Raw genomic sequence first — 24,219 nt, 5'->3', positions numbered from 1 at the left:
ATCCCTCCCGTCCCTCTTGTACATCCAGCAGTATACATTGGTGCGTTATTGTGGGGTAAAGTGTGGGCAGGTACTCCGAGCTCTTTCAAGATGTCTGGCCAAATATCATCAAGAGGGACTCTCTAGGGCCCCACCTCACCAGCAGTGGCAAGAGCTTTCACCACCGCCACCACACCCAAGATTTTCTATATTCACATCAGGGTGTATTCTCCTCTGCAAAAGCGCTTGTGCGGCGACGGAGGAGCACATACCGTATCGGCCGAAGCAGAACTGGTCTTGATAAAGTGCTTGAGGGGGACCTATTGCCACGAAATGCCTTGCCAGTGTGTGAATCATTTACAGTGCGCATGCATGCCCTGCCATAAATAATTTGCCTGCTACTCGCTTCGCATATTGTCTTTGGTCGGCTTGAGCTGATTTGTGGCAAATGTGGTGCCAGAATCTAATTAGGGGTCGGGGAGTTCCGTCAGTCGCCTGGAATCCTGCGGCGAAGTTGCAAATGTGACTGACCCTTGAGTGGATGGCAGTTTGAAGTGGGACGGGGGAAGATGTATGGCAAATATACCTGACACTTTATTGAGATTGTGCCATTCAAAACAGCTGGGGGTTATCATTCGGATCCCACCCGTTTTATCAAGAATTTTGTCATCCACTTCATCGTCACCATCATACCGTGGCTATCCACTGCTGGATGTAAAGCCTCCCCACGCCATCATTATCATAATCCCTCACACTTGTGATGAAACAAGCCGTTTCAATCTTGCACATGATCTGCCCTCATTGCTCCGTCTCCTCGATTGTCGTACTTTTGGGCACATTCTCTCCTTTGGCTGCCATGCTGTCACGAACTTCATCCATCGGCCATCATCCCTATCAGTGATGATGCATCCTGCCCTAGCCCACTAACTGCATTTAAAGTCAATGCGATGTCAGTAATTTCCATTTGTTTCCTCATACATGTGTTCGTCTTATCTGTCTCTTGGTGTAATTTCAAGCATGCACCAGTGCGTGCCTCTTTGCACTCTTTCAGCTTTTTGTTACATATTCTTTCATTTTTAGGATCCGTGTTATATTGCATGAGTCTACAGACTCCACCAAAGACAAATACCCCCCGTATAGCCTTTAATAGACTATTGGGGCAAGTGCTGTTAGCGTGCACCTATTAAGGCCGGAACGGTACACTAGAGGGGGTGGGTGGCCAGCATTACACCCTACCGCCTTTATCTCCCCAGTGGCGACGTTTCGACACCGCACCAGGTACTCATTTGAGGCTGAGTCGACCTAGGGCAGGCCCAGGACCGATTCGGATAATCGTCACTGGTGTTGGCCGTGAGCTGGAATCGAACCCAGGTCGCCGGGTTCGTAGCTCAGCGCGCTAACCGCGACACTAACGCTCCCCATCTACAGACGCCATGATACACGCGCGCACACCAAGGCTCTGCTAGCCTGTGTGTTTGTTGTCTGTTCACTTAACACAACCTAAGTTGGTGAATAGCATCAAACAAATATTCCTGATCCATTGTGTTATGGTTGAAAAAGTTATTCGTCAAGCACAATGCTACGATTCATTTCATCAACCAATATAGTTTCCCAAATGGAAACTCCACCTTATTCTTGTTACCTTCATACACCGCTGTTCAGGGAAACTTTCTGATTTTAAAATTGGATTGATTTTGTCTGAAAGGAAAAAAAAACCGAAATACTTGTTCTCCTGCTCCAGTGACCAATGGGTCGGCACACATCATACTGTATTACATTTACACAGTTGTTTTTAGATTCGCGTGCGTTCCAGTCGTGGCCATTAAATACCTAATTTGTGACTTGTGCAATATTCCTTAAGGACCCTTGTACTCGTTCTCTGCAATGTCGATGTTTTTGTTGCTGCTGCTGCTGTGCTCACACACCACCCACGGACGTCCCTTGTAATATAGCTGGGCAACTGGCGAAACGGGACCATTATCTGTATCACAAATAAAATAAACTTAAAGCTTTAAACATCTCTTGTTTGTGGCCCTTAGCCAGTGTTGTAAATCTCACGCCGCCTTGTCGGTGCCAAGCCAAAATTATCTTAAAATACAAATATACCATTGAGTCATAACTGAGTGGGCCATCATACTTAAGACAATTTTGCTTACGGATTTATAAAATTTGCTTTTACGTTAACAATCGTCAAAAATAGCTTATTGTGAGTCGAACAAGCGTGCATGCTCATCTTCACTGCTAGGCCCTGAGTTGGTGGCAGAAATTCCACATTCCTATGGTAGTGACCAGTTGCCTATAGGATGTGAACCCTCTTGGCTGCTCGCAAAGTGTGGTATTCTCAAAGTGGATCTCTGGCCGAGACTTCCCCCCCCCTGCCTCAACCGAGGAATTGAACGTATACATTTCCTGCTGTGAGTACATACAGCGCTCTAATCACAGTGCCACTGAATTTTGTGCCACAGGCCAATTCTGAAACCCTGCAATCGCTTATGGTTTTTCAAAACCATTGCAGGGTCTGTAATCGTTGATTGGGTTCTTAACAACTTGGACTTAATCACTCACCGTATGAGCAAGGCTATGGCTATGCTCCATAAGCCTGCCCATACAGTTTGTCGGTTTAATTGCAGTTAAGCACGCAGTCAACACACGCGTGCACACCAAAGGGTATATAATCATAATGACTGCCTCTCTGTCTGCTGCTGGATGGACTCCTCTTACCAGGTCATTCATGGGGGTTGTTTGACCATACATCACCACACTAGTCACCTTAATTTGGTGAAGAAGCAATATGATATAACATCTGTGTAAAAGCGCTTCATAACTCATCGAATTTCTCCAGCCTAAATAAAGATTCTGATTGTGATACAATATTTGCATACATTAATAATTGATCATTTAGCATGGCAAAATATGGTCAAATAACTGCCATGACTCGCACGGCATGGAGAGGCCCTCATCCAGCAGTGCATTCACAAAAGGACAACGTGTACACAATGAGCAACGAACAACAGCAGGTAAAGAACAGTTCTGGCTGTGGAGTCGAGTTGGCCTGGCCACACGGTGAGGCATTGCCGCAGCTTGTGGATTTCGAGATAATTCTGTGAAGATGCCACGGGCTGTTGCCTTGCAGATTCCCAGTGCTCGAGGCAGGCTTGAGCTGCATCTCCGCTCATGAGCCGGTACGCTGCCGTGCTTGCCGTGGCTTGCTTTACAGACAAGAGCGCATTTTCCCAGGGGTCTGCGCTGGCGAATCAATTAAGTCCCGCGCAGGATTTTATTGGCTCTTTGACAGCGATTGCTATCCAATATTGATCGATCGTGGAATAATTCTACCCAAGTATCTGCTTGCTTGCCTACTAACTACCTACGTGGTATATAACTATGCATTGCTTAATCCATTTTAAATAAGAGGTACACAAATTTAATTGGTGATTGAGAAAATATTTACAATTTGGGGGCCTGTAGTCCGATATTTGAGTCTTGTCTATTTTTTTCTGTTCCTGTGTTGTAGAGTGTTTGTGCCTTGAAATATTATGTAGTCCGAGCATAAAACTTGCACATAATTTGTATAAGCTGTGAAAATTCTTAATTAATCGAATCTCCGGATGGATGTATCGCAACTCCTTTACACGTTAACTACCTTGAAAAAGAACATTAGGGTAATGCCCATGGCCATTGGTACCCCTGAGCCAATTATGTCAATTCAATATTCCTATACGTAAATATATGGATAATTTGCTATATAGGAACGGTATTCGGTTGTTTGACGCATAATATAATTTAATCACCGCATGCGTCATTTATACCTTCTTTATAAGCAGCTAAATAGATGCATGGATTTTTTGTTTTGTTTTGACTGGATTAAATTGCGCGCAAAATCTTTTACATCTCAACCCGGACTAATGCAATAATGTTTTACGTCCCCCAGAATGTTTCCATTACAAGTATCTACACTTGCATGCACACGTGAAATAAATGAAGTGAAATAAATGCCCATTTTGTTTCAACTTTCTTTTGCGCTCCGCAGTCCCGTCCGACACGGAGGTTTTTTTAGTGCCGGTCGCTGAAACCTGACTCCACGCTAATTCACTGTAGGCTGCCGCTCCCTGAAAAGAATAAGCTGTCCCTTCCCATCGCCCTACCCCCACCGCCTGCTTCCTCCTCGACCCACAAACCCTGGCTCCAGCAAAACAGGTCCCCCCCTCCTCACTCCAATCCCTTCAATTGCAAGCGCCCCTTTTCTCCCCCTCGTGCACACACTCTCACACACGCACACCTCCCTCTCTCAATCCCCCCCCTCCAATCTCTCTCTCCCTCTGGCCCGCAAGCACAACAAAGGAGGCCCTGTCTGTGTGTCTGTCCGTCTCCCTGGCCTGCCTGTCAATCGGTGATGGGGGGGGGGGGCTCACAACACCAGCAAGCCTGCCTGCCGGCTACAACCCACGATCTCTTCACTGCTCAGGCTACTAGGGGGGGAGATGGGGGGTGTCCGTGCGCCCGCGCCCCGGTATTTGTCAATACGGGATTAAGCGCATCATTACAGGGGTGCTATGGGAGTCTAGTGCCCTCTCCATCGGGCAGGTAAAATAGTACTCGTGAAGCGAATTATATTTATCTCTCCATTGTGTGTTCTGGTTGTTTGTGGTGGTTGTTGTTTCGGCATGGATGTCCAGATGTTTCGTTTCACCTGCTTGGAAGGTTCTTAAGTATGTATGTTGAACTCCTTTCACACTGTGTGTAGCCAACCGTGCTAATTGAGGTTGGGTGGTAAGGGCAACAAATTAAACACCAAAAGCAGTAGTAATTAAATGAATTTTCAATATAGCTTTAAAAGTGCATAGCGCCAGTGGCTTCCTAACGTCAAAAGGAAGAGCGTTCCAGACGGATGCAGAAGCGCATCAGAGAGCGCGCAATGCAGCGACCGTCTTTACAAGGAATGAAGTTCCGAGCACATTGAGCAAAAACTTGAAACCTCTTGTGGAACTGAAGCCCGCCCCCCCTGCCAACTCTTGTGATTGAATATGTTCACTTATTTAATTTGAATTTTGATTTAAAGCTTTCGTGACTGCTTAAATTCCATGTATTTGCAGGGATAACAGTCTATAATGTGTAAATTGTGTATTATCTATTTGATGCCCGCATTTCTATGGGCATCTTGTTTTTGTCCATAGAAAGCAAGTATTGGTTTTTTTGGACGATACTGTGCAAAAAAATTGGGGAGGTTTTCCCAAGTCATTCAAAGTCGTGTGCAAGTATGGGTCCCAGGTCTGCCTAAGTGAGACCCAGGTCAGGGAGAGAGGCAAACTCAATTGCCGCCACTGAGCAAAATCGGGGAGTGAAACGTACCTGTCAGACGTTGCAGAATAAACATGCCAACCGCCATGCCAACCGCAGACCAGCAGACATAATCGTGCGTGGGTGCGTGCACGCGTGGGTGCGTGGATATTACCGCAGAGAGAAGCGTCGTTGATTTTGACAGTCAGAAAGGGATGAACCCAGCTAACTGCTGCCACAGTGCTGGGAGGTCCTGGACACAAAAAAACATGCGCGCGCCCTTGAGTCTTAGCCTGTGTTGCTTTGAGCCGAATGCAGGAGCAGGTGTGGCGTTGACAGATGAAGAGTCGTCTGTACATAACTTCATGCACAGTGCGATACCAATTCATGCTTCTTTGATCTGCACTTAAACTGTAAGGAGATATAGTCGGACCTTGTTTTATCTTATTTATTTAAAACGTTTTTTCCACTTTCTGTCTCCCTTTTTTCATTCCCACTGCATGTCGTAGTCTGTACAGTGTTGCAGCTCGGCTGCATCGCTGACTGATTACCGAATGAGCAAGCAAAGGGACTCTGGCCAACAATGACAAATGCATTATCATGACGACGCTCGCACACATGCAGCACGCTGGGAAAACAGGAATATTTGAAATGTGTGAGCAACGCATAAAAAAAAATACAATGAATTGTTTTATGGACAAACGCCTCGCCGAGTCCTAAAACACTTTTTCAGGAGGGTCCTCCATTGAGATGTTCGGCCAGTGCCGTTAATTTAAGCAACCGGAATACTTAGAATAGCCACGTGTACGTCGGGATACCGTTCAAGCCTCCGCACGGATACATTCAGGAATCCATTACACTGCTGTGGTCTGCCGGTCACATGTTAGCCATAGCCCTTGCCTACAATATCCTGCTATCCCCCAGGCAGTCTCCCATCCAAGTGCTAGCCAGGCTCAGTGGGCCCATTCGGAGTGATTTTGGTTGCAGGAAAGATATGGGTTTAATAAATACGATAGAGCTGTCCTTTCGCCAAGAAAAACATTCTTCAATATAATCAGTATATACATGCAAGCTTGCTGGAACAAAAACAAACTCTGGTTTAGCCTCACAGTGTACAGGCAATTTATGTGAGTGAGCACTAATATCCTGGTCGGGACCACTCACAACTGGCTGCCTTTGTCTCCCCAGTGTTGTTGTTGAGCGTGCTGCACTGGCTGAGTTGACCTAGGGGAATCCCAGCCCATGTTCCCATCGCGTTTACCAAAACTGACGCACTCATTTGGAAACTCAAGCATCAAGTCGGTGTATCTCACCGCTTGAAATAGCAATGGGCGGGTACTCCTCTTCGCTGGTGGTCCTGAGCCAGTGGTGGACATTCCACATTCACGTTGCTGGGACCAGTACCTAGAAAACAACCACCGTTCACATCTGTCAAAGTGGTAGAGCTACTCTGTTATGAGCTGTTACAAAGGTTAAAATAAAAGGACGGTAATTGAGAGACGCAGAGCTGCCTACGCACCTGCAGTGTGTGAATGCGCAAGCTGTGAGAATACCTGGTCGGGAAATGTGCAGGTGGTGATGTGTGAATGCACAAAGCATCATCCCATACCGCGTCTTGACCAAACATTACATCAGCGTGGGCTCCCAGGGCTGGCCAAGGGTGTTCGTTTTAACCCCGAATCGTCTCAAAGGCGGTGGCGGCGAGCGAGCGACCGACCACTTTGAGCAGCGATGAGTGACGTGCGGTGAGCACGGCGTCTTAAGTGCGTGAGATTTACAATGGTTCTGTCTGCACGGGCAAATATCTCTTGTGCAGCAGGTTCCATTTACGGACGTTGAGGATGCGGGGTGGGGGGAGTTTGTTCAGTCCATTGTGTGGTTAGCATGTGACATGTTTTTGGATGCAGTTGTTTGAATTGTGTATAGTACTACGTATAAAACACGAAATGATGTGACCTCTCCCCCAATGTTGGGTTTATGGGTTTGTCAATGCACGAATGCATGCGTTGTCCAATGAATGAGATATGAAGGCGCATGTGATGTTATGGTGGTGCGTGAGCCTTAAATACATTTGGGAGAGAAAAAATTCCAACATTCAGTGATATTCAGTACAAGTTAATCTACATATGTATCTTGTTTTTTTGGAACTATAAATATTCTGGTAATTGAAATATTACCGGTTATTGCATTATTTACCTGGCTGCACAGATTAGCGTGGTCAAGTATGTTCTAACATCCTCCATGACCATTGGACTGACAAAGGGCTGGAAATTATTACAATTGTTTCATATCGTTAATACCGTTGTTTCGCTCCCTAAACGTGCAATGGTGAACATCATGGTGCTAGCAATAATAAAGGATGTTTAAACCATGTCGGCGGCGTTGATAATGACTGACACTTTTTACCGTGCGGATCAAAAAAAAAACCACCATCCTTACCCTTGTCACTTTATTTGTTGTGTTTTCTCAAACAGGGATCTCAGCATGAACAATCTGACCGACATCCCCGCTGGTGCCTTTCAGCAGCTGAAGTTACTGGAGGAACTGTAAGTGTGATTGAGTTACATTACACTGTACCGCACTGGGCATTGCACCCTATTGAGGCACGACGCCATGAGTACATTACACACTTGTTTTGTGCGCAGCTGGCATTCGGAGCCGCATGTCGCCCCGTTGTTAACATTTCAACGTTGTACACACTCGCTCGTAATCGTGTGTAATTACCACCCCGTGTGCAAATGGAATCGCGCCTGGTTACAACCGCGGTCGTGTTTATCGCTGGCTGCCGCTAAGCTCGGGAGATTCAGGTTTGCGAGTTCGACGACCAGCTAAGGGTCAGTTCAGCCTATCATCCCTCCGAGGTTAAACTAAAAAAAACTATACACTTTTTATTTTACAAAGTAAGGCCCACTAAGCTAAAAAGCTATTTTTTAGAAGCAACCTTGCCAAAGATGACAGCTGAGCGAAGTGGCTTATCACGTGGACATTTATAGCAGCCAAATACTCTAAATGCATGTTTCTCTATATGTGTGGAGGGAAAAATTGGAGGACCCGAAGAAAAATCCATGTTACCAGGGGGAGATAGACATGCAAACTCCAAATATACAGGCGTCAAAGTTGAGATTGAACCCACGACCTCGTGCATAACAGGCCAGGGAGTTATCTCGCCACCGCGGCACCCCAGGTTAATAAAAATTAGAGCTCGTGTGCGAAATCTTATGGAGAGGTTGGTTCCCACCATAGTAATGTGGAATTTCCCCTGTTGGCTCAGGGCCACCAGTAGATATGAGCACCTGAATGGTTGTAAAAGCAAATATATATTTACATTGTATACAACAAGCTGTAAAACTGTTGTCTTTGAGGTGTGTCACCACCGCTTATTATAATACGAGAATTACTTGTAAATACGTGGCTTTGGATAATTTTTCAAATGAAAAATCACCTTTTTGCAACTATACTCTACTAAGCATGGTGTGTGTATGTGTAGTGACTGACTCAGAGACACGAAGAGTAGGAGGCACTCTGTTTATTAACAGCCTTTACGGTTCACACTTTAGCAACTACGGTTCCCAGTCAGGACAGCTGGCAGACTGCCTGACTGACGACGTCGTGATGATGATGGCGGTGACGAAGACTTCAGCAGCACGACAGAAACGACAGCCCCGAGGTCCCCTCCCGGGGCCTCTCTTATACTATCAGCGTGGCCTGGCTCCGCCCACGGCCACGCCCCCCTTCTGGAACCTACTAGCAGGTTCTCGATGTGTCCCTTCCGTAACCTTTCCCCTACATCCCTCTCTCTGGTCTATCACATGACCTGCTGCCAGTCAGGGCTGCTACAAGCTGCAGATCCTCTTCCCTGCCAGCAACAAGCGCTATGCTGCGAAGTGACCAATTATATGTCACTATATATGTAAGCTAGTCCAAGTGTTTGTTGGCTCAGCAGCAACCAAAAACATTTAACGCGGTGTTTAAATATAAAGTACAGTGCATGGAACTGCAGGTATCCGAGCCTGCCTCTTTTTGCATGGTTAACCCTTTTTATGCATATAATCACTTAATAATATATAATCACCTCTTTTTGCATATAATCACACAGTTCATGCAACCAAATGTAGACCCGCCCTGCTCCCTTCCACGGTTTCGCCTATAATTGCGCAAGCGCGCATTTTTGTTAATCGTGTTAGTTTGGCCGTCGGAGTGAATTGTCATCTGGGCCTCACCGTCATTTGAAAAGCGCCAATCTCACAGCATTGGATGGGAGGCTGTCTGGTTCCGCTGCTGCCATGCAGACAGAAAGCGAGGCACCACGGAGCAGTAAACTAAAAAGTTAAAGGCATTGTTAGGCTTTTAAACCCATCCACTTACCGGGGTCCAAATATCGCCTCTGGCTGCAGTGTGATATGGACGAATTTTTTTTTTATAATTGAAGTACAGTCAGCTGATGGGAATTTAACAAAAAACAAAACCTCAGGCCCTAATGTTTGCAAGAGGGAAATGTGTTTGCGGAAGCTTGCCTCGCTGAGCAATTATATTTGGTATTCGCTACTAAAATTATCAAGCTACATTGAGTAAATGTATGTAACATAGAAGGAACATTTGTTCGGATTATTGAACCATCACCTCTGAGACTGTGTTAGAAACTCTGGTTGAAGTTTGGGAGGCTGACTGATGTTGTACGTAGGGTGTTAATGGTCTGCTCTTGGTCACAAATGGCACCACAAAACACCCATCACTTGAAGTTGGTTTTTCTCCAATGTTTGCGAAGGCCAAGTTTTTTGAGCACTTAATGCGAAACCACAATTGGGATGGAACTGATAATTCAATCTAATTATGTGTATCGAGAGGGGTGGAGGGGTGGCACGGTGGTTAACACACTGTGCCTCTGAACCCTGTGACCTGAGTTTCATTCCCAGCCATGGTTGACTTAAGTGGCAAGTAATATCTGAACTGGTCGTGGCCTCTCCCTTCGCCAAAACATACCAACCAGCACAGTGAAGTATGGTCAAACAACCCCCTGACCAACAGTATCTGCAGGTCTCTCTTACAGTGGATTGACAAAATACTCATGATTATTATGACTGTTATTAACCAGGCATGTTGCTCTTTAGTAGCGAGTAGGTAGATGAGTTAACATTTTATTTAGTGGTTGACTCGGCCAATCATCATTCCTAGTGTTGTTAAAATAAGTACTCCTTCATGTGTAAGTCAGCCGTGGGTTTTCTAAAGATAGATTCACTCCTCCAATAGCAAAGTGGAATTTACACCAACGAATGGCTTTAAACAGGAGATGTGCAGGAAATTACACTCGAGTTGGAATTGATTATTGTCGTCTCTACATTTATTTAAAAAGCTAACTCTGAATCAAGATATATATTGGCATTGTACGGATACATTAACACTTATCAACTTCAGTTCTCACGAATGAATCACGCATCGAATTGTGCATTTCAGAGTTGACAGTGTTGAATGTGTATTTTATGTAACGCATGTGTCCCCTGAAAGCCACTGGAGGTGCTCTAATACACTACATTGACCAACAACACTTCGTTTGTTATCGAATGGCTACCCCGATTCGCGATAATGAATTACCGAGGTAGGACAACATTACGGCACGTCGATTACAGCCATGAAAAGTAGGCCAGTGAGACGGCAAAGTCATAATCAGAATATTTATTGACACTGGAGGAATCCGATGAGCTATAAAGCTTTTTTTTTTTTTTCCCCCACAGATGTCCAGTAGTCCGTTGTCTCTTATGAGGGCGGCCGTCGCTGCCCTCCTCCGCAGCTTGCGCGCGGCGTGTGCCCCCGCCCCACGCGGGTGCGGAACGCGAGCCGGCGCGCGGCTCGCGTTGCGCACCGCCCCGGGCGGTCCCGGCTCTCGGCGCTCGCGGCTGAGCGGAGGTGCGGAGGTGCGGCCGGATGCCCGCCCGTCTCCGCTGGGCGTGGGCGCAGCGAGCCCCGTGTAATTGATGACGACTGTCGACGACCGCTCGGTGACATGTTCTGCCGAGAGCACCGTCTCGGCGGCTGCGCCGGGGCGCCTGTTAAGGGTCGCAGAGCTGACCTACCGGGAGGGCTCACGGAGCCAAGCAGAGGCATCTTTCCGTGGCTTTGGAACTCCCATCTTTCCTCTGGCTTTTAAACCGTGTATAACCTGACTCGTTATCACACTCACCTACTGTCCCCTGTCCTAGCTCTGTGTATTGCTGGCCGCTTTGCATTATCTGTGAAAAAGAGCTTCATAGCTCATCGGATTTCTCCAGTATAAATTAATATTCTGATTCTGATCAACTTCGGGCGATGGCAAAAGTGGTTCGTGCGCGGTGCTATGAGCCTGACAAACCCGAGTTTAATTCCCAGCAACGGCTCGCCTATGTGAAGAGTACCTCTGTTCACCAACCCACATTGACTGGTGGGGTGAACGTATGGTCACAAAACCTATGGAACTTCATGCATGAATAACAGAAACTTGACCAAAAAGTATGAGGAGGCCTTCATCAAGCAGTAGATTTACAAAGGGCTTAAAAAAAAAAAAATTCAATATGCGACCTGGCTACAATTCAGCGATCACTCGTAAATGTCCAGGAATATTGAGAGGAAGCATTTTAATAGGGCTTGCAATAACCTCTCTTCAAAGGCACTCACTGCTGTTGCTTATTAGCAATAATCTTGGGGATTGTAAATATTTCTTTAGGATTCTCCTGTGTCTCCGGTCTGCTATTGAAATGCATTTAGATGGACATTCCATTTGGTTGTTTACTTAGCTCCAGGGTACCAGACTTGAAGACTCTCATGGTCAGATTAGTAGGAAAACTAGAAGGACAATAAATCACTATAGACCAACACTCTAAGGCAGGGCCTTGTTAAAATTATATACGTATAAATATAAATAAATAACAACATAGTTGTCTGGGAGTGGTCATGACAGAGAATCGTAAAATACGGACAACTATTGGGAGTTAATCAGGCTTCCTCGCTGGCCTCCCGTGGTTTATAATCCGTAATGAGCTGACGGAGATGAGATGATCTGGAATACTTTTAAGGATTTTTTTTAGCGAGATCACTTCAAAGGAAGTCCATATCTATTCCCTGTCAAGTGCCTTCACAGCCCATTCAGTGCGAAAACTGATTTATCACATGGGCAGCTCTTGGTAAGCTCTTCCCCTCTGTTCTTCTTCCATTTCGTCCAACTTGTATTTTTCTCCTGTTCTTCCACCAGCCAAACAACGGTTCAGTTTCCTTGGAGTAGACTTCGCAAGGAGAGATCTCTGATTAACATCCTGCAAAGCCATCCCCCGTCCATTGTGTTGCTTTATGTTGACCTACCGGGAGACTCGCTGCTTGCTTTTGGAGCTGTCTACAAACATGCTGTCCTGAAATGGCCAGCGCAGATTCCTTTCCCCTTGCCAGGGGCGACGTGCGGCTGCATGTTAGCCGGAGCCCAGCGTGATTGCAGGAGCTCCAGCTTCCAGGCATCCTGTTTACTCAGGATATGAACGCGGGGCTCGCAGGGCAGGCAGTGCAGTGCAATTAATCAGGAAGCAATTTGCTTTTTGGAAATTGGCAAATATTTTCAGTCACAGAAGATTGGCTGACCCTTCCCTCTTGTTTTCCTATAGCTTTTTCCCCCACCCCAGCCGATACAGCCAACCGACTTGCACATATACATCCCACCCACCCGGCCTGCCTGCCCAGCCATCACAGTCTCTAATTGAATTTGGGCTTTGCCTGGTTAATTTTAATGGAATAAGCTGGCCGGTGTATAATTAGTAGCAATCGTGATTGTTGTGTTTAACTGGGAACGGCTCCGCCGAGCTTCTGTTCTTTTCTCAGCCATGGATGTTTGGACAAATCCGTTTCGAGTGATGTTTATGAGTGGGAGGAAACAGGAGTGCCCGGAGAAAACCCACGGCCGATTTAGGGGGGGCGGGGGGGGGTAACACTCAAATGTGGCACGTACTTGCTGTACTGCTTCCTCCAGGCACCTCCATGTTGACCTGCACACGCATGATTGTTCCAGATCTCTGTGATGCACCCGTTTGTCCTCAAAGTTGCTGTTTTACAGTTTTAAACTTCCAGAGTAAACATATTCTTTGGGTCTTTCGGTAAAGTCATGTAGATAGGTTCAAAGAAAATAACAAAAACCTACGACGTTTCGATCGCAACACAAGCGTTCGTCATCAGGAAGAATGCGTGAACAATTGAGTTTCAAACACAGAAGGTATGCACCATACAATGTACCTGAAGTAAACTGCAACATTGTATGCATATCAATTTTTTTTATTATGTTATAATTCACACTCCTTTGCCAATCCACTGCTGGATGACGGCCTTCCCTATACCATATCACTAAGCAGGGTTTTTTTTTTTAATGAATCCTCACACTGCTCAGTGTGGGTTGGTGAGGGGGAAACCCAGGACCGGTTCGGATAACATTCACCACTGATGGTAGCCGTGGGCTCGAGACCGAACTCTTCTCGCCGAGTTCATATCGCAGTACGCTAACCCCGATACCGCAGCTCCACCGGACTCCTCCAGCTGTATTTGCCACACACACTCTTGGGAACTCGCCACCAAAGAGGCAGCGGTAGAGTTGATGTTCATATGGGACCAATTTCGTTGGGCAGTTTTGTTTGAGACCATGACAAAGTGTTTGTTTATTCGACCTTTGATGATTCACCCTAACGCTCTCCCCTCTCGCGATTAAATTAATCGTCATAATTCAAAACGTGTTTACCTTTTCTGCCGTGAGTTTAGCAGCCTGGTGTCATGTCGACCCAATTCTTATGAGGTATAACGAATGGTTCTTGAACGCATTGTTCGATACTTGTGTCTCGAGTCCTAGAATTTATTTTAATCAATGAATCTGCATCCTTACACCAATGCTGCTTTTCATGGTGTTGAACTGTGTTTGGACTTAAGCAGCAATTGTGTAGTCCATCGCACCTCTTTTAGACGGCGTCAGGCTGAATTCACTTTGTGATATCATGGTTGTTGTTCGTGCTAAAATAATGATTTATAATATATAGATGCTATATAATACAGTGGTTTGTAAAATGTAACTAAGCCCACCCAATTCACTTGGGTTTAATATGACCTTCCGGTTATTGTTGCAAAAGAAAAATGTGACATCCAGACATATGAACTTTTGGTTTCAGCCTTTCCGCTTCAAGTGAGATCAGCTCATCATTGTTGTGTGCTTTTTGCTTTCCTGGTAACATTGCAATAAATCCGACGACGGCCCACTGCACATGACCAAACAATCTTCCAGTCCCACATTGCACCTGTATTCATACGGTATGGTACAGGTTATGTTTAAATTTCGATTTAAAGCTTTCGTGACTGCAAGGATTCATCTTCTTTGGTTCTTTCGGTAAAGTCACATGGAATGAGAATAAAATAATGAATTGATAAAATAAAATAACACAATAATATTCTCACGACGTTTCGGCCACAACACAAGCGGCCTTCATTATCAATTTATTATTTTATTCTCATTCTACGTGACTTTACCGAAAGAACCAAAGAAGGTTATGTTTACTCATATAATGACTTACGTGCGTTGAAGAAGGATGATTACCCACAACGTTCCCTATTTTTTTTTCAATTTAAAGCCACACTGCTATTGATGAGTGAGTATTTTTTTTTAACATAAAATATGGAGGGGTTCTAGAGAAAACTACGTTTCATTTCAAAACCTTTACGCGTCTCTCACCAATCTCAAGACGCCCGTTGAATATTTTAACGTTGAGTCCATCGCTTCGTACAAAACACAGCAACCGATTGTGTTGGTGTAGGCGTGAACGTTGACTCATTTGTAGGAGTTTAAAATCGGATTGTGGTGCGAGGCTGTAATCACTGTATTTGAAAGTAAAAAAAAAATCACTCGTCTGCAGGAATGCTCTTTACAGGTTTTCATAAAGGAAAAGGCAAAATAAACTGCTGTCAAAAACAACCACCCCACCAGCACAGACTAACGTTTGCGGTAGCTTCAACGGCAGTTGGCTAAGGAAGCGCCAAGCGAGGAGTGTGTGTGTGTTTTCTGTGCTGCCTTCTCAACGCGTGGGGACGTTTGCTCGAACCAACACGAGGACAAAAAGCCTTGCTTTAATTGAACCGAGCTGTTGTAACAAAACGTCTGCATTCTTGAACAGCTCTGCTGTGTCTGTGCTCTCTGCAATGCAGGCACCTGGCTGGAAATGACCTCTCCCACCTGGCAGCTGGGACCTTCCTGGGCTTGGAAAAGCTGCGTGTTCTGTAAGTGCTCATTCCATTCCCTTTTGCTTGTTTACGCCATGTGCACATTCATCGGCTTTGTCATTGTCAACTATGCTGCCACCGCAGCGGTGTTAACGGTTTAACAAACTGGACTTGCAATGCAGAAGAGGTTGCCTGTTCAATCTCCTGGTGGTGCAAGTATTTTTGCTATGCTCCCCCGCACCCCTTCCTCTGTCCACCCAGCAGTAGAAATGGCCCTTACCGCAGTCAATTGGCAGACGGCGTGCCAGTGGGGTAAAGTGTAGGTTCTACCCACCTCTTCCAATGTGTTTGGCGAATATGCAAGGATAGGGACACATTCACTCTAGAGCGGGGGTGGGCTCTCATGAGCTCTGTCTTGTCGAGGCCCTGCCGCTAGCAGTGATGTGAGCAAGCAATTACAGGCCTGCACTTTTACTGCCTTTTTAAAACAGTCTAATCAGAAACTGCTTGGTTTAATGTTTCTGTTTACTCAGAATACGCACAGGGTTGATATTTTAATGTTCGTGTTGAAATTGCGCCCAAAGGCTTCTGCGAGGAGGATTGCAAGCCCATAACGAATAAAGATTGAGCAATGTAAACTCAACTGAAATAGGGGAATCAGTGTTTTAGACTATATTGGCAAGATAGCCATCTCAGGATTTGGAAAAAGTCAGCTGTAATGGAAACCGAGTTGTTAATGAAAATGCACAGGGTTTTCTTTTGATCTTTAAAGTTGGATACCGCCATGCATTCTCATGCAAATCTTTTTAATCCTCAAATAGCCCAGCCAATAGCATTGTCTTCTTGTCTTCTGAAAGACCACATTCGTCAGTATCCGGGCATGTCTAGAAGAGCGGAATTGTGCACAGACACACAGAGAGAAACATTGTATGTACTTTTATATCTGAAAGTATATAATTAATAAAAAAATGTAACCGCCTTTGTGCTTTTCACTGATCGACGTTAATGTTACGTCTTGACTTGAGATTTCTAGGACTACAAACTGCACCTCGTACGATCTCCAATATTTCGCTGTATCTTACTAGGTGCTCTCAAGTCCATTGTGTTTTCATTTATCTAAATCCTGGCCTTACCCATTTACCACGACACACACAACACACGGAAAGGGAAACTATGAATCCCCCCTGTAGATATGCAGACTGCCGAGTATTTAAGGCTTTCACGGCACTCACGAGTGGTTGTGTGTCTGGAACCACAACCGCTTTCAATCCACTGCTGGATGGAAGACCTTCCCACGCCGTGTAGGTCACGGAGGTTGTTTGACCAGGCTTCTCAGCGTGGGGGGATAAAGGAGGTGATGGGGGGGGGGGGGTGCCAGGGGACAGGAGGACAAGTTCTGATATCATCCGCCATCGATGTTAGCTCTGACCGGTATTCTAGTGTTGCACTGTTCGTGCGTTTGAGCTATCGAATGGTTAAAGGGTTTGTTGTTGGGTGGTGGGGGGCGGTGGGGCAGCCACGGTCTATGAGAGTGCGAGTCACATGACCACCTTGCCCGCCAGAGGGCTGCGCTTGTGAGCGGCATCTGGCGTGGGCTGTGGGCGCCGCTCCACTTCATTAATCGCGAGCGTTCACTCCTGCGCATTGACAAACAGCCCGCTCGCAGACAGCGCCGTGTCTGTGTTTAGCATTCCTGAGAGGTGCCCACCAGTGACGAGACAGACAAACATCTCCACTTCGTGATCTGTGTCTGTGGGGAACGGTGGCGCAGTGTTTGGTGAAATGTGCGACAAAACCCGGTGTGCCGAGTTCATTTCCCTGCCATGGCTGAGTGCACAAGCGAGTCTTATCAAAAACTTATCTTCTGCCACCCATCCCCCTCCCCCCTTTACAACCACATGTGGTGGAATATGGTAAAATCGACATGTGGGGAAGCCTTCATCCAATAGTAGATTGACAGAGGTCGTGGTGCCATCCATACTACCATGGGATGTGTAGGGCTTAATATGTGTTCGCTAATAACACTTTTTCCGACTTTCTGTAGGACTATATAAATGACTATGTATAGGATTATTCAAGGGATCTTTATTGCATGTGTGTTTTGCGTGTAGAAGTTAATATGTAAGGCCAGGATTTAGAGAAAATAAATAACTAATGGACTTGAGGAGTGCTTAGGAAGATTATATAAGTATCAATTTACTATTACCATGCGAGCAGTCATAACAAAGCCTTTTATTTACGTAATTGTATAAATAATGTTGATTAAATATGCAACCGTATACGGGTGCTTATACCGAGCACTGTGCTGTAATCCCGGTGATCTCGGTTCACTTAGGAGCAATGCAGTACATTAGGGGCAAGCATTCTGTAAACCTGTGCTGAGCTTATCCGAGGTCAACTCAACCTTAACCGGGTATGATGTGTGAATAGCAACACTGGGGAGACAAACGTGGCCAAGTATAGTGCTGGTCTTACCACCTGGCCTTAATAGGTACTTGCTCACGTAACTTGCCCTTACAGTCTGTTGAGGCTATACGGGGTCCTTTGTCTTTGATATGGGAAAAAAAACAGTTTTGTAAACCATAATTATAATAATTACTATACAGGAAGAGGGCCTGTATGTATGTTGAACTTCTTTTGCACCGTATGTCGTAAACCGTGCTAATCGGAGGTGCGGGGGAAGGATAACATGACCAACATCTCGGTGATATGTTGGTCATGGGGGTTACTTGACTATTCTTAACCATGCTGGTTAATGCAAGTTTCTGAAGAGGAGGAAGCAACCAGAAGACATTAAAGTGTCACTCGCCACTGTAGTTAGTGGAGGTTCGGAATTGAACCACGGTGGTCGGATTAATAGCGCAGTGCGCTAACCACCGCACCGTCGATTCTTCCCTTTTAATATTTGTTCATAGTCCTTGCATAATGTATTGCTCAACCCAGTACACTTCTCTGTGTTTACATACCATACTTCTTTCGGGTCATTTTAATTGCTGAACAAAACCATATATAGCGATGTATTATTCACACATAAAATAAAATATATACACTTACAACCACTTGCATGGTGATGGTTTTCCTATATTATTATCATCGTCTTATTAAGTTCTCTCAAGCCCGTTTGTGATCTCATGTCTCTAACGCCTAGCTTTATCCAACAAGCAAATTAAACACAGCTGGCTTTTGTTTATCAGTGCATATGGCCTGCTAGCATATGTGGATCAGCAACGTGGACACTGACAAATGAATTGGATCAAAAGCTGAACAGTTTGGGAAGACGCATGAGAGATGATTGTGTGGAATTACACTGAGAGACAGAAGGATGCGACACGTCGATCAGATAATTTAAAAGACATCCATTCAGAATGTTAAGAAAAGTAAGTGGGCTTGGGTAGGACACGTCACTCGAAGGGATGATAGCCGGTAGTCAAAAACTAACGACAGAGTCGCTGCCAAAGGAGAAAACACACTCAGCACGTTTACTGCATCGATGGAACATTGAAATCGTCTCTTTTGCAAGAGAGACATGGATTGTTATATCGCAAGGCCACGGGGAAATGATGGGGGCTTGGGGGGAGGTTTTCATTCAGCAGTGGATAGCTCATGGTAGATGTTGATGGGTATCTGCATAACCGGCCACTTTGTGCAAGTGACAAAGTGTACTTTGGGTATGGTAGCAATTATATTATTATTGTTGCTATCTCGATGATAAATCGTGAACGAGATCGCAGGGAGCATGGTGGTAATGGCGTGGATAATGACAACACCGATGATGATGCTGATAGGTGTTTTTCCAAAATGTTTTTTGCTGTCTTGGCCGGACGAGCATTCCAGCTTTTAATCCTAGTTCATTTTAATTTGACAATTTTTCTTGGAGATTATGGGTTGCGTCCTTGGGAGAGCTTAAACTTACGTAAATAAAATCCAAATTCCTCCACGCTAAATCTCTAGGAGCGTCTTTCCACCATCCCTCTACGGAAGGTTTGGTTTTAAATTCGATCAGTCCAAAATATACCACACATCACGAGTTGAATATAATTTATTGAAGAAGCTTACGTTAGGAAGTGTGTGCCACTTTCGGGACCTTTTTCACAAACGTATATGAAATGGCTTTATACCTGCAAATAATTTCACTTCGTTCAACATTTTCCGACAAAACAAATTTCACAAGTTCTACAATCCTTAAAATTATCTTTCACTGAGTTTCAAACATCATTGGACTCCTTGAAGCATATATTTTTTTAAAAACCCTTAAAAACACACGCACAAATATCATTCTTTGAGAATGGACCACACACAAATGTTGACGCACGGGGCTGTAATAATTACATTTTCTACATGCAAGAAAAACATGGCGTTTGGGCTTGTAAACATTCTTCGAAAAGCCCGCTAAAATAAAGACGATAATGACGTTGCACTTTTCCATTTAAACTAGGCACTTCAACCTCTAGCGCCAGTCGCCTCGCGTAATCTCACCGCGATCACTGTCTTCTGTGCGGATGGACCCGTGATTGTTATGTCTTTCACAATCTGCGGCCGGGCGACCTTAAAGCGGCACAGGGCAAAATTGTGGCAGGGTTGGCGCGTGCCCGGCCTGGGGGTTTGGGGGGGGGGGGTATTCATTTATTATTTCCTCCCCTCGAAAGGGGGAAAAACTACACACGCTCACCCAGTAGCTAGCGTGTCAGCATTTCAAGTAAGGTCACCCGCGCAGATAGCCGCGTGAGGCACAGTGGAATTGTACGATAACAGCAAGAACTCTTTCACTCCTAGCAAACACTGCAGGAGGTGGAGATAACGGCCGATACACAAAGGGGCAGCTTTAACATTCGATTGGTGCAGACTTGGACACCCCGCGTTCCCCGCAGAGCTGCGCTTAGTCCAGAATGCAATGCTTTGTTGAGCACAGTCAGGTGTCAAGTCATTCAAATGTGGTATCTGGTTTTCACTTAACACATGGCATTTCCCGCACATCCGATAAGCACGGTTGGCTCTATGTAAGGTGTGAAAGAAGTTCGACATACATACGTTGTGGGATAATTTATTTTGTATGCCTTAAAGTCAATCGGCTGATTTGTAGTGTTGACTTGCTGGAGTGAGGCAATTGATCTAAGCTTGTTAACATTCACTTTGGCCACACTAAATGTGGACATTAATAATTGATGAGCAGAATAATTTACCTGCCGTTGTGGATCCACTGCGGGATGAAGGTCTCTCATGTATCGATCACGGGGTTGTTTGACCGTACATCATCACACCAGTTGGTGTATGTTACATACAGAGTGAGCAGTGCCTGGGGATGGTGACATTTGAATATAAATAGGTAAAAATACCAAAAACGTAACTTTTAGTTCCTGAAGAAGCTCCCAGCACGTGGAGTAAAACATCAGACATCATTCAACCCAAAAACAAATTTGGAAAACTTGATTTGTTCTTCAAATCATAAGTCACATTGTGATAATTCAAATATGCGTTTAGTTACAAAATACATGTTAAGTCCATAAATTAGTCTGTCTTTTGGACTTGGGCAATGCAAACCCTGAACCGGTTGCAACCTTTCTGAGTTTCATCAGCAGTATATGGTCCATTAAGCAAACGACCCTGGGTTTTCTGGCGCTATAGGCAAGAGCACTTTGCCATGCACAGAAATCGAGGCTATATTGTACGGATATCTATTACCAGAACGTTGTGTTGGAAATGTTTTTATTTAGTTAATGCTCATGATTTTTTAAATAGTTTTTTTGGCTTCGGTTAACAGAATAATTGTTTGTACTATGACGGTCAGTTCAGTTTCACATTTCAAAAATAACACCACACTCCCGTGATCGCATTAAGTGAGCGTGTTACACGGTGATTCTATTGCTTTTAGGCATTGATTCACACAAGGGATCTTCTTTGCCCGAGTCATAAAACAGAAATAAAAACCTAATCGTTTTCTCTGCGCAGGCAAATTTATAGCTGTGCAAAAGTATGTTGAACTGGATGAAATATTTTGCTTGCTTGAAACTTAAGATCCCTCCGACCCCCTCAATGAATGATTACATGGAATTTGACGGCATGCACAGGGTGAATACAAACGCGTGATGATACTTAGCTGGATTATTAAACTCAACAAAATCTATCAATTATAAACTTTGCAGGTCAAATCCGAGGTTCTAATCCGTGTTCTCAAGTGTAGGAAGTTGGTCTCAGCTATCAGTGGCCATACAAAAGGCTCACCATGTTACAATTGGCTAGATTTCAGCTCTGAGAATTAAAAATACGCTTTTTACTGCCATGCGACAAACCTTTATCTGCGCAGGGAGTGTGGGGAATAGTGCAGAACCCCCATAGTTTGTGGATAAAATATGGATATCAGAATTTAGTTCTGATGTCTTGATGTTCTTATACAGGGCCCTTCTCTAGCGCAGGGTGAGCCACTGCTCATGGGGAGGGTTGTGCACGGTCGGTTTGTCTTTTTTATGTTCCACAAATAGAACAATTGGAATGAGAATATTTAAAAGTAAAATCGGTCTTGATGACTTTTGATCTGGCTATAGGTGTACTCAACAAAAAGCATGCAAAAGTTGATGCAAGTACTAACAAAATGTTTGGTGTAGTAGCACATGTTACATGCAATTAGCCAAACATCCCAAAGCAGAATTCCTCATGGCTAAGGCTTATTTCGACTTAATATGCATTTTAGTTGCAAAATACTTCATAAAAATACTACACAGCAATACACTGATAACGGCACCATGAGAAATGGAAGGCTATGAGGATTTTTTGTGGACTACTTTTCTACGTTGGCCGAACATCTTGGAAGAGGTGGGAGTACCCACACTTTCCCCCACCATATGCCACCTGCCCATGAATTAAGTGCGGCGTGTACCAATTTATACTGCTTGGTGGACAGAGACCCCGGGGAATTTAAACTGTCACTCCGGGAGATCGAATCGGCGACCTCTGGATGGAGAGTCCATTGTTCTAACCGTTACACTGTGACGACATGTAAAGTATGCGAAGCACATTGAATTACGATGACGATTGCATTTGTCCTTGTGTTCTGGGTGCAGGATGCTGCAGAATAATCAGCTGAAGATGTTCCCCACGGAAGCCCTGCGTGATTTGCCCTCTCTCCAGTCGCTGTACGTCTGACAGCGTCACATTGCTCACAACCCCATGATCCTCTTGGCCATTCCAGTAACTTTTCATGCGAGCGTATGCTTATACACACGGATCCCACTTCCTGGCTCTACCATTGATGATTATCTGAACTAGTCCTGGGCTTCCCATAGGTCGCCTCAGCCTCAATATGACTACTTAGTCTGTGCGGTGTGTAAGCATCGTCATTTGGGAGACAAAGGCGGCCGAGCGTGGTGCTGGCCACCCATCCACCCCCCTCGTGTGCCGTGCCGGCCTTTATAGGTACTCCCAAACAGCACTTGGCCTAAGAGTGTAAAGGCTATAAGGGGTTGTCTTTGTTGATGCTTGCCCTGTATATTGATACATAATATACGGAAGTGGAGGCTGGGTTGCTGTTGCACTGCGATACGATCCCAGAGGCCCAGGTTCATTTCCTGGCCATGCACATCATTGGCAATCGGTGTCTAAACTCGGCCTGAGGCTCCCAAAGAGCTTTTCGGCCTAAACCGGAGAGCACCTGGTGTAGTGTCAACATGAGCACTCGCGAGAAATATGTGGCTGGGTGCGGTGCTGCTCCACACCTACTTCCTCGTATGTCATGCTAGCCTTAATAGACACTTGCTAACATCCACGTACCTCAACAGATTATTGCATTAAATGTGATATTTTTGTATCATATGTACAATCAAAATAATAATAATGATTATAAAAATGGAAGCTTATCAAAAATGAAAGCTGATTAACCCACAAGGATGTTTTTTTTTGTGGGCGTAAAAGGTAAGGGCGCAGCCCTTCAATTGCTTGCTCACACCACTGATTGTGGAAGCGCCTCCGCCCAGAGCGAGCACTAGAGAGCCCCTGTAAGAGGGTATTTGGCCTACTCTTCCTCGCTCGCCACATGTCTAGAAAGAGCTGGGAGCACCTACGCGTTTTGTGGTCGCGGCTGCCAAATAGTACGATGTGACGGGAAACAAGTGTGTAGTGGGAGGCAGATGCAATGCAGGCTCGTACATTACAAACCGCAAACACCGTCTGTGGCCTGCGCACGCTTCAGGAGCTGGAGTGGCTGTCCGAGCAAAGCTCTGCACCTTACAACTCAGACAAGTGCCCCCTATAGCATGTGCTTGAATTTGAAGATAGTTTTTTTTTCTATTAAACACATTTACCCTGTGCGCCCGTAACGTTAGGTTTTCGTGGCATGCGCTTGTGCCACGATCGTATAGGTTGCATTGCTAGTGTAGCTCGTTGTGTAAGTGCAAGGCTATTTAAAGGGGTAATAGGCAAGGAAATTGGTGATTTTTTTTCTTTCTTCTTTTACATTTCCTAAATGTGTTTTTTTTTGGTTCGCAAATATAGTGACTGGTATTCTAAACGTAATTGCTATTATTTTCATTCAAATTTCACAATCGCGACTGCCAGTGAGTGCCTCCAATACTCTAAGCCGATCATTTTCGCGTGGTTATGACCAAGATTGCTCATGTTTACTCTGTAGAAGAGTAAAGTGGTGTCAAATCAAAGCCACATTCGCACATCTCCTTGCTCAAATGAGCTCATCTACATTAATGGCCCTGAGGCGTGGGTGGACATTCCTCATTCCTATGGGCGGGGCCAGTCTGTCCACGGAACAGCCCACGATAG

At 45.1% G+C, this 24,219-nt stretch overlaps 1 protein-coding gene across 1 annotated transcript in view; it reads left to right on the top strand.

Moving 5' to 3' along the window:
- LOC116945542 (leucine-rich repeat-containing G-protein coupled receptor 5-like) overlaps positions 1–24,219 on the top strand; it is a 93,267-nt gene that overhangs the window by 36,251 nt on the left and 32,797 nt on the right. Inside the window, exons 2-4 of the mRNA XM_032959920.2 lie at positions 7,731–7,802; positions 15,442–15,513; positions 22,512–22,583. Of these exons, the coding sequence (XP_032815811.1) occupies positions 7,731–7,802; positions 15,442–15,513; positions 22,512–22,583 (216 nt within the window). The remainder of the gene's footprint in view (positions 1–7,730; positions 7,803–15,441; positions 15,514–22,511; positions 22,584–24,219) is intronic.

The sequence above is a fragment of the Petromyzon marinus genome, chromosome 24, assembly GCF_048934315.1.
Source record: "Petromyzon marinus isolate PM22_M1 ecotype Great Lakes invasive population chromosome 24, UKy_Petmar_22M1.pri1.0, whole genome shotgun sequence".
NCBI classification, from domain to species: domain Eukaryota; kingdom Metazoa; phylum Chordata; class Hyperoartia; order Petromyzontiformes; family Petromyzontidae; genus Petromyzon; species Petromyzon marinus.
The sequence above is the reverse complement of the archived record's forward strand: the minus strand, read 5'-3'. Positions and strand labels throughout refer to the sequence as shown.